The 17,878-nt window shown below is 40.8% G+C and overlaps 1 protein-coding gene across 8 annotated transcripts in view; it reads left to right on the top strand.

Annotated features, from left to right (window-relative positions):
• The window catches only part of LOC144693845 (eukaryotic translation initiation factor 4 gamma 1-like), a 122,902-nt gene that overhangs the window by 57,607 nt on the left and 47,417 nt on the right, over positions 1 to 17,878 (top strand). For all 8 annotated transcript variants that reach the window (XM_078563939.1, XM_078563934.1, XM_078563936.1 and 5 more), the window contains 4 exons: positions 5,028 to 5,109; positions 6,402 to 7,370; positions 14,078 to 14,169; positions 15,732 to 15,924. In XM_078563939.1, coding sequence (XP_078420065.1) covers positions 5,028 to 5,109; positions 6,402 to 7,370; positions 14,078 to 14,169; positions 15,732 to 15,924 — 1,336 coding nt within the window. The remainder of the gene's footprint in view (positions 1 to 5,027; positions 5,110 to 6,401; positions 7,371 to 14,077; positions 14,170 to 15,731; positions 15,925 to 17,878) is intronic.

Genomic DNA, 17,878 nt, shown 5'->3' with positions numbered 1-17,878 from the left:
TTAGAAGAATCATGATTGTAATGCTAAGGAAATATCCAAAAAAAGTCTGACCATAGTCTTAATTGCAGGCTTCATTCTCCAGCTCTTGGAACCACCTGACTCATATTCAGCAGGTTTGAAACCTTCATATTGAGGCATTATGTCAACAGACTGGCTAGTACTAAATGACTCCACCAGAATACGGGAAGATTCTCAGATTCCATGTCCATAGGAAGAGTCTCAGATTCCATATCCGTTCCAAAGGTACTTAACAAATGAGCCTCTTTATCTGCCTCATTATGGGTTCAACAGCTCTGATGAGACAGAGTATATTTCTTGGGGAACTGGGCTAATTAAACTTGGAAGTCCAAACTACAGTATTTCTAGGTATTCCTAGGCTCATTAGATTTTGTTCACAGTGATCTTGGGGTTAGTATTATTACCTACTCCAGGATTGATTCCTGATGAAAGCATATTGCAAGCCTCCCTTTATCTAGTGAGTCATTTTGATGGCTATGCCATTGCTCGAGATGTCCAACCAAAACATTTGTACTTGGACCTGAATGGCCCTCCTTTTATTAAAGAATGGACAGGTCAAACTTCAGTTTTCAACTTCATTAGCACTTTGCAAATTGCATTTTGTCACATTGCAAAATATTATACATTTGAGGCTGTTCACAGATTGAGCTTTGCTTCTATGGACTCGGTCAACATGACACAGCTGCTTCGTTCGAAAATGGTGCTTCTCAGTCATGAAGGTTGGCAGACTATCAATTGATCTGTCTTTGAGTAGATAATATGGCGATAAGAATCTGTACCTATTTTTTCTCTCAATTTTCTACCACCCCCAAAAAGCACATGGGTAAAGATGCTATTTCTGATTTGTACACTTGCATCTTGAATTACTACCTCTCAGCAATTTCACAACAGAGCATTTCTTGATTCTGTTTGTAGAGAGATAATAACTGTTAAATAATGAAGGACTTATTGTAACTGATCATTTAAAGGCTGAATGCAAAGAATTTAATACACAATGTATAAAGTTTCCTTTCCTGCAATCCATTTACAAGTATTGAAGTTTCTCCAATCCATGTGTATATGCAACTGCCTTTAACCTGACCATAATTTTAAGAACCTCTTTAAATATGTAAAAAGGAAGAGAGAGGCCAAAGTGAACATAGGCCCCTTAGAGAATGAGGCTGGGGAAATAATAATGGGGAATCAGGAAATGGCAGAGGAGTTGAATAAATACTTCGCATCAGCCTTCACAGGAGAAGACACTAATAGCATTCCAAAAATACTAAATAATCAATGGCCAAAAGGGGGAAGAAATGAATACAATAACTATCACTAGAGTAAAAGTACTAGGGAAACCAATGGAGCTAAAGGCTGATAAGTCCCCTGGACTGATGGGTTGTATCATAAGATATAAAAGGAAGTAGCTACACAAATAGTGGACGTATGGTAGTAATATTCCAAGAATCCTTAAATTCTGGAAAGATCCCAGAAGATTGGACAATTGCCAATGTAACGCCCTTATTCAAAAAGGGAGACAAAAAAACAGGTAACTATAGGCCAGTTAGCTTAACATCTGTTGTTGGGAAAATGTTAAGAGTCTGTTATAAAGGATGTAATAGCAGACCATTTAGAAATGCATAATATAAACAAGCAGAGTCAGCATGGCTTCATGAAGGGGAAATCATGCCTGACAAATTTATTAGAATTCTTTGAGAGGAGGTAACAAGCAGGATAGATAAAGGGGAACCAGTAGATGTAATATATTTGGATTTCCAAAAGGCGTTCGATAAGGTGCTGCAAATAAGGCTATTTAATAAGATAAACGGTCATGGTGTTGGGGGGTAGTATACTAGCATGGATAGAGGGTTTCCATAAGGGGGCATTTTCGGGATGACAACCTGTAACTAGTAGAGTGCCACGGGATCAGTGCTGGGGCCACAATCATTTATACATTAATGACTTGGATGAGGGAAGTGAATGTACTATCGGCAAGTTTGACGATGACACAAAAATAGGTGGGAAAGCAAGTGGTGCAGATGACAGTCTACAGATGGATATAGACAGGTTAAGTGAGTGGGCAGAAACTTGGCAGATGGAATGTAATGTGGGAAAATGTGAGGTTATGCATTTTGGTAAGACGAATAGAGGAGCTGAATATTATTTAAATAGAGAAAGACTGCAGAAAGCTACAGAACAGAAGAATTTGGAAGTCCTCGTACATGAATCCCAAAAAGCTAACATACAAGTTCAGCAGGTAATAAGTAAGGCAAATGGAATATTGTACTTTATTTCAAAGGGAATGGAGTATAAAAATAGGGAAGTCTTGCTAAAACTATACAAGGCACTAGTTAGACCACACCAAGAATACTGTGAACAGTTTTGGTCCCTTCATCTCAGGAAAGATATACTGGGATTGTAGGCAGTCCAGATAAGGTTCACTCGGTTGATCCCAGGTATGGAGGGATTTTCTCATGAGGAGAGGTTGAGTAGGTTGGGCCTGTACTCATTGGAGCTTAGAAGAATGAGAGGCGATCTTATTAAAACATATAAGATTCTTAGGGGGCTTAACAGAGTAGATGCTGAGAGGTTGTATCCCCTTGTGGGAGAGTCTAGGATCAGAGGACATAATCTGAGTAAGGGGTCACCCATTTAAGACAGAGATGAGGAGGAATTTCTTCTCTGGGTAGTGAATCTGTGGAATTCTTTACTGCAGAGGGCTACAGAGGCTGGGTCGTTAAGTATATTCAAGGCTGAGATAGACAGATTTTTGATCAGGAAGGTTATCAAGGGTTATGGGGAAAAGGCAGGAAAGTGGAGTTGAGGATTATCATATCAGTCATGATCTCATTGAATGGCGGCGCAGACTCAGTGGGGTGAATGGCTCTGCTCCTACGTCTTATGGTCTCAAGGCCATCTGTGAATTAGAAACTTTGCAAAAGAAAATAATAATAGTTTCCCATGCAAATTAACCACTACTGATAATTAAGTGTTTTCTACCATCAACTGGGAAGATTTGGAACTATTGAAGGTTATTTACTTCATTAACGATGAGATTTCTTGTACTAAGTTGAATATGTTAGGACTGGCACATGCAACAATATCTTTAAAGATCCTGAATGATATAAACTTTAAATGGTTAGAGGCCAACTATGAGGAAGTGTCCACTTAAAAATTGTAGCTATTTTCAAAGGTTGCAAATAAAGAATGCTTACTTTGCAAATTTGTGACTGCCATTTGAGTGGAAAGCAGCCTTCACATTCTACATTGTACTGTCTGCCGTAGCTCTCCGGCCTGTAGTTTAAAATTATTCCACTGTGTTGGCTGTGCATTGGTATATGATACATGTGTCAGGAGAATGAACTTCTAACCACTTCTTGCAGAATTTGGAAAGTTTTAAGAGTTACCCTTGAATATCATTAGAAACGCTTGTGGTATATTGCAGGTTCTTTAAGTGAAATGATTCCCCGAGGGAATTTTTCTCCCTCTTTTTCCATTATTTATTACAGGTTGGAAATATAATGAGGGATGTCGGCAATGTGACCTGTTGGCCCCATTATGTATTCCACAAAACTGTGGGCTCGTGATTTTCTCCTTGTGCGCATGTCTATTTATACCTACATTATGTACTTTCTTAGCCTGGAGGATGGGCACCTCGGCCTCTCTTGATGGTTTTTTTTTAACCTACATCAGCTCGGTCTGACAAATTCAAAACGCAGCCTCCAATGAAGAAACAGCAACTTCACAACAAGTGATAGAGATTGTAGAGAATCTAGCAATAAATCGTGGGCCAAGGTTATTAAACAGAAGCGAGCAGACTTAATGACACCAGAATCAGCCAACTAATTTTTGTGTATGGCATTTTGATTTTCATTAAGAGCATCCTACATAGGCATCTTAATTTATTTTGTCATTGAGGAACAGTGCACGTGATACTAACGTGAAGTCTTACGATAAGTATGTCTTTAGAATGCTCCTGGTAAAAGTGGATTTTTTTATTCCAAAAGAAAAACTGTTGTATGTGATATTATGCATTCCTCTGCCTAATTCACTAATTATTTAATCAAATCTGACCTCCTTCAGTTGTGCTACATATCCCTGCTTCTATAGGGTGCACACCACTACTGAAAGAAAATTTTAAAAACTGAAGGTGGTGACATTACAAAATGCTGGAGATAGGATTAAACCATTTGTTACTTGATGTTGTAAGGTTAGTGACTGTATTACTAATAGGGGGGATGCAGTAAGATTAGTCTTGTGTGCATACTAAATTCAAGTTGGTGCCATGAGTTGCTTCAACATTATTGAAATGCTCTGCCATTAAACTCTTATCACCATAGTGTTTAGAAATGCAATGATGCATTGTTCTGTTTCGAATTTCATAGCATCTACTTCTTGTTGCGAATGGTCAGAACCCATGGTATCAGCAAAATCAATAACTTGAAATGTTGCTCAACCATTAGACCTGAGCCATCCAATACATTAGCCACTAGCCGCATGTGGCAAGTTAAGAATCCTGCTTGTATTTTTGATTAGTAAATAAGACACCAGTAGTGGACAGTCAGGTGTTTCAATACACATTAGCATGGTCTGTACCTTGTGGTGTTCATTCGTCAAGTAAGATTAGATGAAACGCAGAGTGTGACTGTTTCAGGTGTTGGAACTACTTTATTTCCATGAATGGTGGGAGCTGTTGAGTAACTATATGCCTATGAAATACATTTACCTGTATTGTGAGTGAATGTAAGGAATTTCCTACTAAAATTAGTTGTTAAAATTGTCACCATTGCTACAACTGTGGCTCTTTAGCAATTTCTTTTGAACAACACTGCTTTAGACTGCTGATATTTTTCACTTGCAATGTTCTGCATAATCTTCACAATCTAAATCATAGTTTAGGATTGCCTCATTTCATACAAGATACTAAAGATTTGGACACACGACCAATAACTCTGGCTGTATGTATAAATTGGGCATTGAAAATAGACAATGGATTTACCCTATACCAATCAGCTGTCCTTTCCATTCAACAGTCTGCAGGGAGCTTGGAGGGAGGTAGTGTCATACAAACAAATGGGGAAAATCCTCATCCAGTGCCAGTCGTCATCCGACCAGGTAAGTCAAGCAGTTGATCAGTACACCATTAGATTGTGGCAATTGTTTGCTTCCACTCATCTAATCAAAAGAGATGGTATATTTTTGATATGGATAAAACAATACCTAACTATTATCTTGGCTGCTAATATTTGTTTGTGCAATCATTTTTGTAATTAGTAATTTATATTTAGCTTTCAGCAATAATTCCAGCAACTAAATTCCTAGCTTATTTACACTTGATCTGTGCACGCATTGGCACTGCTATCACTTCAGTTAGGGGACACCTGATGGACACCATCTTTTCCAAGAAATCATACCTTGGTCAGTCATGATCTCCCATTACCCTTGACACACAATTAACCTTGGATTAAAAATTGAGGTTAGCTGCTAGGGATGGGCAACAAAAAAGAATCACTATTCTGCGCTAATTTTATTCCCATTTATTGACTTCTGTACAATCTTGATGCACAGGGACGAATTTACCATTGTTTTTAATTTTTCAAGTTCTTGTGCCATTTTAATCAATTGTCATTTATCATACTAGCTCACTGCATTCAACTGCAGTTGGGTTGACTTTGGCTACAGAAATGGTGCCAGTTTACCGTCTTTTATAGTTGTTGAGTGTCACCGGTCTTCCCAGTCACTGACTTGACATGGCACTTGTTGGCTGTTTTCTGTGACTTTCTGAAGCAGTAAAGTCTGTTTGAAACTCAGCACAAAGACCCCGTGCCACCAACTCATTTTCTGGAAGGCAACCCTGGCTTCAGCAGTGCCAAACCTTGATGCCTTTCAGCACAGAGATAAGTTGGCTGCAGAAGCTTGAACAGTGACTCAAATGGGAGTTGCAAATGTGCCCAGTTTTTACTATGGATGTGTAATTAAACTTAAGCTACCTCAGCTGTTTTTTCTTTATTCTTTTGTGGGATATGGGCCAGACCAGGTAAGGATGGCAGATTTCCTCCCCTTAAAGGATATTAGTGAATCAGATGGTTTTTTATGACAATTGATAGATCATGGTTACAATTACTGATACTAGCTTTATATTCCAGATTATTTTAATTGAATTTAAATTCCACCAGCTGATGGGCTCAAAGTACACCACATGTACATGGATTTACTAGTCCAATGACGTTACGGCTACACCATCTCCCCAGCTGTTTATACCTCTAGACTATAACTTGTGGTTGCAGACCTGTATCCATTCTGTAATTCACCATATTAATGTTTCTCCATGCTGCTATAATCAGCTTTGAGTTGCATAGTCTTCTGCTAATTTTGCTAATAATAAGTTCCTTTTTTTGTTTTACTAGATAAGCCAAAGTCTCCTGTGGCAACGAAACCAGTAGAAGAGTGGAACAAACCTGAGAAATCTATTACACCTGAAATTGTGGAAAGCAAATCTGAAATCAACACTAAATTAACAGACTCTGAGGAAGTGCTGGAAACTCCAGTCACTGAGCCAGATGACACTACAACCACTGTAGTCTCTTGTGATGTGACTGTGACAGATTCTTTACCATCTGATCATAATGATAATGAAACGAACCCTTTGGCCGAACCTATATCTTTGCCACCAGCAGTTGAAGTGCAGAAAAACGAAACCGAGAAGGTACAAGAACTACAAAAAGAGGAGGAGGTGATTGTAGATGAACCTAGCTCAAAAGATTTGGCAGTGGAAAGTAATGGTGTTATGGCAGGACAAGTACATGAACCTGGTCAAGAATTTGAAGCTCCACTGGAAGCTCCACACGAAGCTCCGCACGAAGCTCCGCATGAAGCTCCGCTTGAAGCTCCGCAGGAAGCTCCGCAGGAAGCTCCGCTTGAAGCTCCGCAGGAAGCTCCGCAGGAAGCTCCGCTTGAAGCTCCGCAGGAAGCTCCGCTTGAAGCTCCGCAGGAAGCTCCGCTTGAAGCTCCGCAGGAAGCTCCGCTTGAAGCTCCACAGGAAGCTCCGCTTGAAGCTCCACAGGAAGCTCCGCTTGAAGCTCCACAGGAAGCTCCACTTGAAATTGTAATGGATTCACCCATTGCGCAACCCGAAGAACTGAAGATGACTAATGGTCTGGAGTTTTCAACAGAGCAGGATTCAGAAATTTCAGAAGCTCAGCAGGAATCTGATATCAGCCCAATTTCTGAACCTGAAGCAACAAAAACTGAAGAGAGTGCTCTAGTCTCAGTACCTTCTGAGGAGAAGGAGGAGGAGGACAATTTAGAAGTCCAATCACAGGATGCCTCACCAACAGCAGCTTCTTTATCCCAGACAATTGACAATCCTATGCAAGGTATTAATGAAAGAAAATAATGAAATGTTGGTTAACAAAGACTATTGTAGTGAAAGTGTACAGGCTTCAATATTGTAGCTGATGAACTACAGGGTTTTTAGTCCTAGAATTAAACAGATAAATATAGCTGCTAATTTAGAAAATTAATTGGAACAATTATGTTACTTTTTAATATATAAATTAAATTCTGCACAATCCAGCGCTGCAAAGTAATGACATTGGCAGCTCAAGTTCTGTTACATTAGTCTCTCAACAATTGACTGATCTGGGAAAAGCTACATTAATGATTTCAGAGCACCAGCCTTATTCATGGATGGTAAACTGTTGGATGCTGCACTTGCAGTCAGAACACGCTATGGGAAATCAGTTTCCTACTTGTATTCGAATAACAAGTTAATTGTTTGCCTTAATTAGTTTCTAATGTAAGCTAAACTGAAAGCTTTATGAACATCTAACGGGATTGAGCTGCTTATGGGTAAAGTTGCAACCAATGGGAAGTATTTGGTATTACAGAAATGCATCTAATAAACACAAGCCCCACTTATGCAGTTAAGCAATCATCAATAAATGATAAGTCCGTATCGGGCTTAAACTGACTTTGACAAATGCAAGGAAAATGGAAATCCAGCAGACTGGGATAAAGGCAGGAGGATTTAAGGGACGTAAAGAGGTATAGAAAGGAATATTAAGAGAAAAAATGGATATGGGGTATGTAAAAATAAGTCTGAAGAATTTACTGATTTTATGATGTAGTAAATGGAGAAAGGTGATGAAGAAAATAATAGGACTTCAGCTAAACAATTATCCAGCACCTGGTGATTTCACCACAGTGAAACAAGGGAAGCTTGTATCTTTTGTGTTTTGATTAGTGGATTTCTTAGGTTGGGAAGTTGCAGATGCTCATCATTTTTCAAAGCCCTTTTGGATGGAAGAATTACTAAGATTGCAAATTGTGAAATTTAGGGAGGGAGTAACCTGGAAATTACAGACCTATCAGTTAACATCAGTTTTGTGGAAGCTGCAGTTATCTATTGTTAGGGATGGGGTGTCAATGTGGATTTGTGATGAATAGGTCATGGCTCAATAGTATAGTTCAATTTTTTTGAAGAATTCTGAGACACTCCTATCCATAATGCCCAAATGCTGTCTATATGGATTTTTGGGAAAGATTCGATCAGGTGCTACACAAGAAATTATTAAAGCATATGGAACTGGCTAACTTTTGTTGTGGTTTGGTGATGGTTGGGAGGTAGGAGACAAATAGGAATAAAAGATAAGTTCTCTGATATGTCACATGTTCTCCAGAGATCTGTGTTGGGGTCTCAACTTTTTTCTCATGTATATCCAAATTAGGTGACACAAGGTTTGACACGATAAGTTTCATGGGTAGAAGCAGGAAATTTTAGAGAATGTGGATTACATGAGGGGACAGAACTAGACATATGGGGTTTAAATGGGGAAGTAAGAGATCGCCATTTTGGATTTGCTAAAGGTAAATCGAAATATTTACTTCATGACCATTTGAGGAGTCAAGGGGTTTAGACGTTCACATGCAAATCACTAAAAGCCAATTTAGAACTGCAAAAGTAATCAAAAATACTAATGAAATGTTGGTCTTAATGTCAAGAAGACTGAAGTATAATTGGTAGAAAGTTATGTTTCATTCGTATGGAGCTTGGGCCCAACCTTAGAGATATGGGCATTGCACTTTAGGGGAGGTAATGGCCTGGTGTTATTATTGCTGGGCTAGTAACCCCAGAGACCCAGGGTAATGATCTCGGGACCCGGGTTTGAATCCCTTACCTGGTCTGCCCTACATGTGACTCCAGACCCACTGCAAAATGTGGTTGACGCTTAAATGCCTTCTGAATGGCCTAGCAAGCCACTCAGTTGTATCAAACCGCTACAAAGTCTCAAAAAAGGAATGAAACCGGACGGACCACCCGGCATCGACCTAGGCACCGGAAACAGTAACGGCAAACTGAGCCCTGTCAACACTGCAAAATCCTCCTTACTAGCATCAGGGGGCTATTGCCAAAATTGGGAGAGCTGTCTCACAGGCTAGTCAAGCAACAGCCTGACATAGTCACCCTCATGGAATCATATCTTGCAGATAATGTCCCAGACAGCACCATCACCATCCTGGAGTATGTCCTGTCCCACCGGCAGGACAGATCTAGTAGAGGTGGCGGCACAGTGGTATACAGTCAGGAGGAAGTTGCCCTGAGAGTCCTCAACATCGACCCTGGACCCCATGAAGTCTCATGGCATCAGGTCAAACATGGGCAAAGAAAACTCCTACTGATTACCATGTACTACCTCCCTCAGCTGATGGAATCAGTGCTCCTCCATGTTGAGTACCACTTGGAGGAAGCACTGAGGGTGGCAAGATCCAGAACGTAATCTGGATGGGGGACTTCAATGTCCGTCTCTAAGAGCAGCACCACTACTGACCAAGCTGTCTGAGTTCTAAAGGACATAGCTGTAAGACTGGGTCTGTGGCAGGTGGTGAGGGAAAAACATACGTGACCTCATCCTCACCAACATGCCTACCGGAGATATATCTGTCCATGACGATATTGGTAGGAGTGACCGCCGCACAGTCATCGTGGAGACAAAGTACCACCTTCACATTGAGGGTATCCTCTATCGTGTTGTGTTGTGGCACTATCTCTGTGCTAATTGGGATAGATTTCAAACAGATCTAGGCTGGGCAGCCATGAAGGCGCTGTGAGCCATGAGCAGAAGTAAAATTGTACTCAAACACAATCTGTAACCTCATGGCCTGGCATATTCCCCACTCTACCATTACCATCAAGCCAGGGAATCAACCCTGATTCAATGAAAAGTGCAGGAGGGCATGTCAGGAGCAGCACCAGGCATACCTAAAAATGAGTTGTCAACCTGGTGAAGCTATAACGTAGTACTACTTGCATGCCAAACAGCATAAGCAGCAACTGATTGACAGATCTAAGTGATCTCACGACTAACGAATTAGATCTAAGCACTGGAGTCCTGCCACACCCAGTCATGAATGGTGGTGGACAATTAAACAAGTCACCGGAAGAGGAGGCTCCACAAATATCCCCATCCTCCATGATGGGGGTCCCCACCACATCAGTACAAAAGATATGACTGAAGCATTTGCTACAATCTTCATCCAGAAGCGCTGAGTGGATGATCCATCTCAGCCCCCTCCGGAGGTTGCCAGCATCACCGATGCCAGCCTTCAGCCAATTCGATTCACTCCGTGCAAAGGCTATGGGCCCTGAAATTATTCCGGCAATAGTACTGAAGATTTGTGCTCCAGAACTTGCTGCGTCCCTAGCCAAGCTGTTCCAGTACAGCTACAATACTGGCATCCACCCGGCAATTTGGAAAATTGCCCAGTTATGTCCTGTGTACACAAAGCAGGACAAATCCAACCTGCCAATTACTGCCCCATCAGTCTACTCTCAATCATCAGTAAAGTAATGGAAGGGGTCATCAACTGTGCTATCAAGCGGCACTTGCTTAGCAATAACCTGTTCACTGATGCCCAGTTTGGGTTCCGCCAGGGCCACTCAGCGCCTGAGCTCATTACAGCCTTGGTTCAAACATGGACAAAAGAGCTGAACTAAGGTGAGGTGAGAGTAACTGCCCTTGACATCAAGGTCGCATTTGACCGAGGACCCCCAGCAAAACTGGAGTCTGTGAAAACTCTCCACTGGTTGGAGTCATACCTAGCACAAAGGAAAATGGTTGTGGTTGTTGGAGGTCAGTCACCTCAGCTTCAGGATATCACTGCAAGAGTTCCTCAGGTTCGTGTCCTCGGCCCAACCATCTTTAGCTGCTTCATCGATGACCGTCCTTCCATGATAAGGTCAGAAGTGGGGATGTTCGCTGATGATTGCACAATGTTCAGCACCATTTGCAACCCCTCAAATACTGAAGCAGTCAATGTCCAAATACAGCAAGTTCCGGAAAATATCCAGGCTTGGGCTGACAAGGGGCAAGTAACATTCGCGCCACACAAGTATCAGACAATGACCATCTCCAACAAGAGAGAATCTAACCATTGCCCCATGACGTTCAATCACATTACCATTGCTGAATCCCCCACTATCAACATCCTGGGGGCTTACCATTGACCAGAAACCGAACTGGACTAGCCATGTAAACACTGTGGCTATAAGAGCAGGTCAGAGGCTAGGAATTGTATGGTGAGCAACTCACCACCTGACTCCCCAAAGCCCGTCCACCATCTGCAAGGCACAAGTCAGGAGTGTGATAGAATACTCCCCATTTGCCTGGATGAGTGGAGCTCCCACAACACTTGACACCATCCGGGACAAAGCAGCCTGCTTGATTGGCACCACATCCACAAACGTTCACACCCTTCACCGACACACAGTAGCAGCAGTGTGTACCATCTAAAAGATGCACTGCAAGAATTCACCAAGACTCTTTTGACAGCACCTTTCAAACCCACGACCACGACTAGCTGAAAGGACAAGGGCAGCCGATAGATGGGAGCACCACCGCCTGGAGGTTTCCCTCCAAGTCACTCACCATCCTGACTTAATATATTGCCATTCCTTCACTGTTGCTGGGTCAAAATCCTGAAACTCCTTCCTAATAGCACTATAGGTATACCTACACCATAGTGACTGCAGTGGTTCAAGAAGGCAGCTCATCACCACCTTCTCAAGGGCGACTAGGGATAGGCAATAAATGCTGGCCAAGTCAGCGAAGCCCATATCCCATAAATAAATTTTTATAAAAAAAGGATGGATACATCAGCTTTGGAGAAGGTACAGCACAGATTCATGAGAATGATATTGCGCCTTTGAACGTAAAATAGAAGTCAGGCTGTATTAACTTGGCCTGCATTCCCTTAAGCTTAGTAGTTTGAGGGACAAATTTGAGGTGTATAAAATGAAGGGTTTGATGGGCTAGATGTGGATACTCTATTTCCCCCAGTTGCAGAATCTAGAACAAGGTGGCAGAAACCTAAAATTTTGAGTTAGCCCATTTAGGATTGGAATATGGAAACACTTTGCATGTCAACAGTATTGGAAATCTGGAACTCTGTCCAATAAAACACTGTGGATGCTGAGTTACTTGAAATTTTTGAGACTGAGGTTGATAGATTTTTATTAGATAAGGGATATGGCTCATGTGGGTAAATGTAGTTGAGGTACTGGTCACTTCAATCTCATTGAACAGCTAAGCAGGCTGAATGGCTGCCTCCTTTTCCTATGTTCATTAGCAAGTGTGTGCCATTTAATGGTCACTGTTAATTGACAGTACAATTTATTAAGCTAATGGAGCAATTATTGCAGACTCCTAACCTTGCTGTTTTTCTACCCTTGGGAAACTACCATTTAACCCTGTTTTCTCTCTCCAGTCTACGTTCTGGGTTTCTCCACTGATTTAGAATATTTTGTCTCTGTTCGTGCAGCTTATTTGTCATCTATTGCATAACTAAACTGGACTAGCCATATAAATACTGTGGCTACAAGAGCAGGTTAGAGGCTAGGAATCTTGCGGCGAGTAACTCTCCTCCCGACTCCCCAAAACCTGTCCGTCATCTACAAAGCATGAGTCAGGAATGTGATGGAATACTCTCCACTTGCCTGGATGAGTGCAGCTCCAAAGACACTCAAAGCTTGACACAGTTCAGGACAAAGCAGCCTGCTTGATTGGCACCCCATCCACAAACATTCACTCACTCCCACCACAGATGCACAGTGGCAGCAGTGTGTACCATCTACAAGATGCACTGCAGGAACTCACCCAGCCGCCTAAGACAGAACCTTCCAAACCCACTACCATTTAGAAGGATAAGGGCAGCAGACAGATGGGAATTCCAGCACTTAGAAGCTCCCCTCCAAGCTACTCATCCTGGCTTGGAAATATATTGCCATTCTTTCACTGTCGCTGGGTGAAAATCCTGGAATTCCCTCCCCAACAGCACTGTTGGTGTACATACACCACATGGACTGCAGCGGTTCAAGAAGGCAGCTCACCCCCATCTTTTCGAGGGCAATTAGGGATGGGCAATAATTGCTGGCTTAGCCAGCGACACCCACGTAGTATGAATTATTTTTTTTAAAAATGTGCTTCACTACTGCCATTTAGAGAAATATGAATGGGGAGACAACCTTATAACAGCATTGCTGTGGATTGGTGTCAGGCTGCAACATAATAAGCATGGAATGAAGATTACTAGTCTTTGATCGGTTGGTTGATTGAAAAGAGAAGGAGCACTTGATTTTGATAGCAGTTGTAAAGCAGATAGACTAAATGGTATTCAAAGCTAGAACAGGCTTTTTAGCAGTAATTATAATAGTGCAAAACAAAAATGGTAGTATCGCATTTTGGCTAAAGCCTTCCAATTTGCTGGTAATATTGTGTATGGGTTTTAGACTATACTTGTGACACTGCAATTGATTCTTAAAGATATTTATATGTATATATAATTTTTCTTTTCGTTATGCTATTGAGTAACTGAGCCCTAAGTTTAAGATGCTCCGAAATTAGCTTGCAGTCTTGGCTGCATCATGAACAGAAGCCTAATTGTGTTAACTTTCTGTTTACAGTAAGATTAAGACTGGTTATGCTAACCCTTGGTGGTCTTTACCTGTACCTATCTCTAGGATTGATCTTATTACTGGGGTGGGATAATTTCTGAATGTTGTTAGCTCACTAAACATCTCTCTTAGCCGCAGCTGTATCTGTGCCAAAGAAAAAGAGGAAATTGAAGGACTTGAACAAGAAAGAAGCCGTTGGAGATCTACTAGATGCTTTCAAAGAGGTACTTGTTTTGTCTTATAAAGTGGTTGAGTGCAATGTAGAATTGCTAATTACTGTGGATGGTTAGGGAAGATACCTACTGGCAGGGCCAGGTGGTAGCACCTATATTTTGGCATTAAAAAACTATAGTGAAGACTGGAAGTATGTTATTGACACTTTTTTTCATCTAAACTGTGTTAGAGGTACTCTACAAATACAAGTAGACAAAGAAAATCTGTTCCCATTAGCTGTGCAAAGACTAGAGTACATATGTTTAAGGCTTTGGATGAAATGCAAGGATGTGAAGAACTTTTTCACGCAGCAAGTGATAATGACCTGGAATACTCTGCCACTGAAGAGTGGTGGAAGCAGAGGCGATCAATAATTTTAAAAGGAAATTGGATGAGCATTTGAGGAAATAAACTTGCAGGGCTATGGGCATAGTGCAGAAGAATGCAACTGACGGATTGCTCTACCAAGAGCCAGCATGGATTTGACGGGCTTCCTTCTGCACTGTAATGACTCTGACTCTGATATGTGGGATAGGTTTGACAGGTTGCAATCTGCATTGAGATTTAAAGTAAATATTAAGATCAATGAATAGAACCAAGACCCAATATGGTTCGTATTCCACTGCCTGACAGGCTATGAAACACAATTTAGAGGGTCAGATTATGTCAAAGGGACGCACGGTGCAAATAATTCTTGGTACTGAGACCTCACTTGCTGATAGTGAATAAGGTTTCAGCACCAAGAACCATTTGCACCTTGCATCCCTTTGACATAATCTGATCCTCTAGATTTGGTGCTTTCTGTGCCTCTAAATTGTGTTTCATAGCCTGTCAGGCAGTGGAATACTGACCACATTGGGTCTTAATTCTATTCCTCCCTCTCTTGCATGTCAGTAAGAGATTACATTTGGAAAGAAGGCATATTTTAGCTTTGTATCAGCAAATGAAAAATACCTGTTGAAATCGAGCTATTTAATAAAACTATATTGCTTCATTTGGTGTGATTATCTGTGGTTTTAAAAAACTAAATCCCTACCCAAAAAAAAAGCTCAAGTCTTTAGTGGTGAAGATGCATTATGAAGCCTCTTTCTGGAGCATATCTCATTTTGTCCTTTCCCAGGAAATCACCTGCCTTTTGCAGTAGGGGGATAAAACAGTTCCGATTATTTAAATCTTCAGTTCTCAGCAAAGTAGTTTCAAATTACTTCCCAACAAATTTCTGGTTTGTAGAATGGAATTTTTTTGGCACTTTTAGTTTTTACTTAGTATTTTAGGAAGCAACCTTCTTTTCGCTACTTTAATTTTACTGGCCCTGATAATTTGCCATCACAGTAGATGTGTGTCACAAATCCTTGTGTGACACCTAGTTTCAATTACTGTAAGTAACAGCCAGAATATGTTTGTAGAAAGTGCCATGCCACCGATCAAACTTGTTTTTGGCCACTTTGTGCACCATTAATAATGTGATCCAAACACGCCGGATATTTAGAAGCTTCTTTTAAGTGATGCAATTCAAAATTAGCTGAAACTATTAATTAGGAATTGCATACTCAAAGCAAATGTCTTTCTGCAGTCTCAAGTAAAAGAACCTGCAGCCGAGACTGATGCCCAACCTGCTGCTGTATCTGTCGAAGTGAATGAAGCAATTGCTTCCACCCGTGATGAGCCAGAGGAAACATGGGAAGAAAAGGAGGATAAACAAGACGTGGAGAACATCAAGCCAGACGGGATCAAATTATTAGATCAAAAATATCAGTATAAAGAAGGTGAGTTAGCGGTATAAGTGAAAAATACTAAAACATCACATTCAGGACATGGAACCTGATCTTGGAGGGAAGTCTTATATTAATATGTCAGTGATTACAAAACAGTTGTGCAAATCATCTGAAGGGAAATCTTTTCGGTTATGAAAGACTGGGGACCTAGAGAGCATTGGGCCTTTTTGATTGTAATTAACCAGTTTTCACTGTTTCCTGACCTATGCTGTGTATGCATCATGATTTTGGTTCTGAGTCAAATGTGTTTCTAAATATGTATTTTTAAAAATACATCGAACTGCTGTACTCAGCAAGCTATAAAGTTGTAATTGCTCGAGCAGTAACTTGTCTTTTTGTGCTTATTATTTGGTCATTTGCCACGAGGTGGGGATAAACTGATGTAGATCTAGATGTTTAGCAACATTTTCAGCAAATGTTGGGCAAGTATTTCTGATGGTGCTATTAAATGTTTGTGTCTTTGTTTTGTCTCCGTTTTTTGTACTGAATATTCTAAGCAAAGAAAATTCCATTTCTAATTTATTCTTCTCCATGTACCGATGGGGAATGCTTTATTTTGTTTTGTGGATGGAGGTTGGAATATGAGATAAAAGAGGAGAAACTTCTGTGATCTTGACTTTGAAGTTGATGTCCTGGGTAGATTGTCATGTATTCTGGAACATATGGTTCTTTCTCCACTATTCATGTTCCATTTCCTGTGTAAGAACATTTTGAGCGTTGTGGTAGTATGTTGCTTACAACCAGGTTTGTTTCATCTCATGGGGCAGTTCACTTTGAAGTTTAAGTTTTGGTTTTATAGTTTAGGAACTTATAAGTTTTCTGTCCACGCATTTTGACTTGATACCTTTATCTGTCAGGGTAAGTATAACCAGCTTGACCATGGTATTTTGATTTAGTTCCATGAATCCCTATTAGCACCTTAAACCCACTGCATCTACCTGGCTGTTATTCCATCATTGTGTGACTATTCAAGAAGGCCTGAGTCTTGTCCCGAGCTCTCTACATGGATCTAATATTGCCAAATGATCTTGAGGTTCAGCTTAGCACCAAAGCATCCCCCCCCTCCCTCCAAGTCAGAATAAAAAATGAGCAGTGAAGGCTTTGAACATTGCTCTCTCTAAGATTAACATATGAGTGATTGATGACCTATGCTTTCTGAATATTGTTGTTCTGGTGGACCTCTGGGTGTTTTTAGAACTAGAATTTTCTTCCACTTAAGAGTGTGGATTCCAACTGCTCAGCTTTTTCATAAGCTTTGTGCCTTGGCCTTCAAATCTATTGCTTATCCCAGGTGCTTGCTCAGGCATCTATGTTTGACCCCAATCTGAGCTTCAAACCCCATGTCCGGTGAATAACAAAATCCGTCTATTTCCACTTGAGCATTATTATTTGCTCTTTTCCTAGTTTTATTTGTAATCCTATCTTTCCATGCCAGCCTTAATGTCTCCAAATTACATAGTTTTTAAGGCTCTAGTTTGGTAACCAACATTCATCTATGGTATAGTGGCAGTTTATTTAATAAGCCATTTTAGTTAAATGTCTATCAGTGCTTAGATGTATTAATCAGCAGCAGTTGGGCATATTGGCACAGGATTGGAGTTGTCTTCAGTACAATCTAGAATTCAATGAATCTTTCACAAACTTCCATTTATCTAATGCCTTTAATGATGTAAACGGTCCCAAGGTGCTTGACAGATGCACTATGAAGCAAAATTTGACACTGAACCACGAGATTAGGGCAGATGTCCAAAAGGTTGGCCTGAGGTAGGTTTTAAGTTGCATCTTATAGGAAGAAAGATGGAAGGAATTCGAGCTTAGAGCCTAGGCAGCTATAAGCGTGATCGCCAATAGTGGAGTGATTGCTGGGATGGTGGGAGTGACATATGAGGAGAGATTGAGCCGGTTAGGATTATATTCGCTGGAGTTCAGAAGAATGAGGGGGAAT

The sequence above is a fragment of the Cetorhinus maximus genome, chromosome 19 (assembly GCF_964194155.1).
Source record: "Cetorhinus maximus chromosome 19, sCetMax3.hap1.1, whole genome shotgun sequence".
Taxonomy (NCBI): domain Eukaryota; kingdom Metazoa; phylum Chordata; class Chondrichthyes; order Lamniformes; family Cetorhinidae; genus Cetorhinus; species Cetorhinus maximus.
This window is presented reverse-complemented; position numbering and strand designations above follow the sequence as displayed.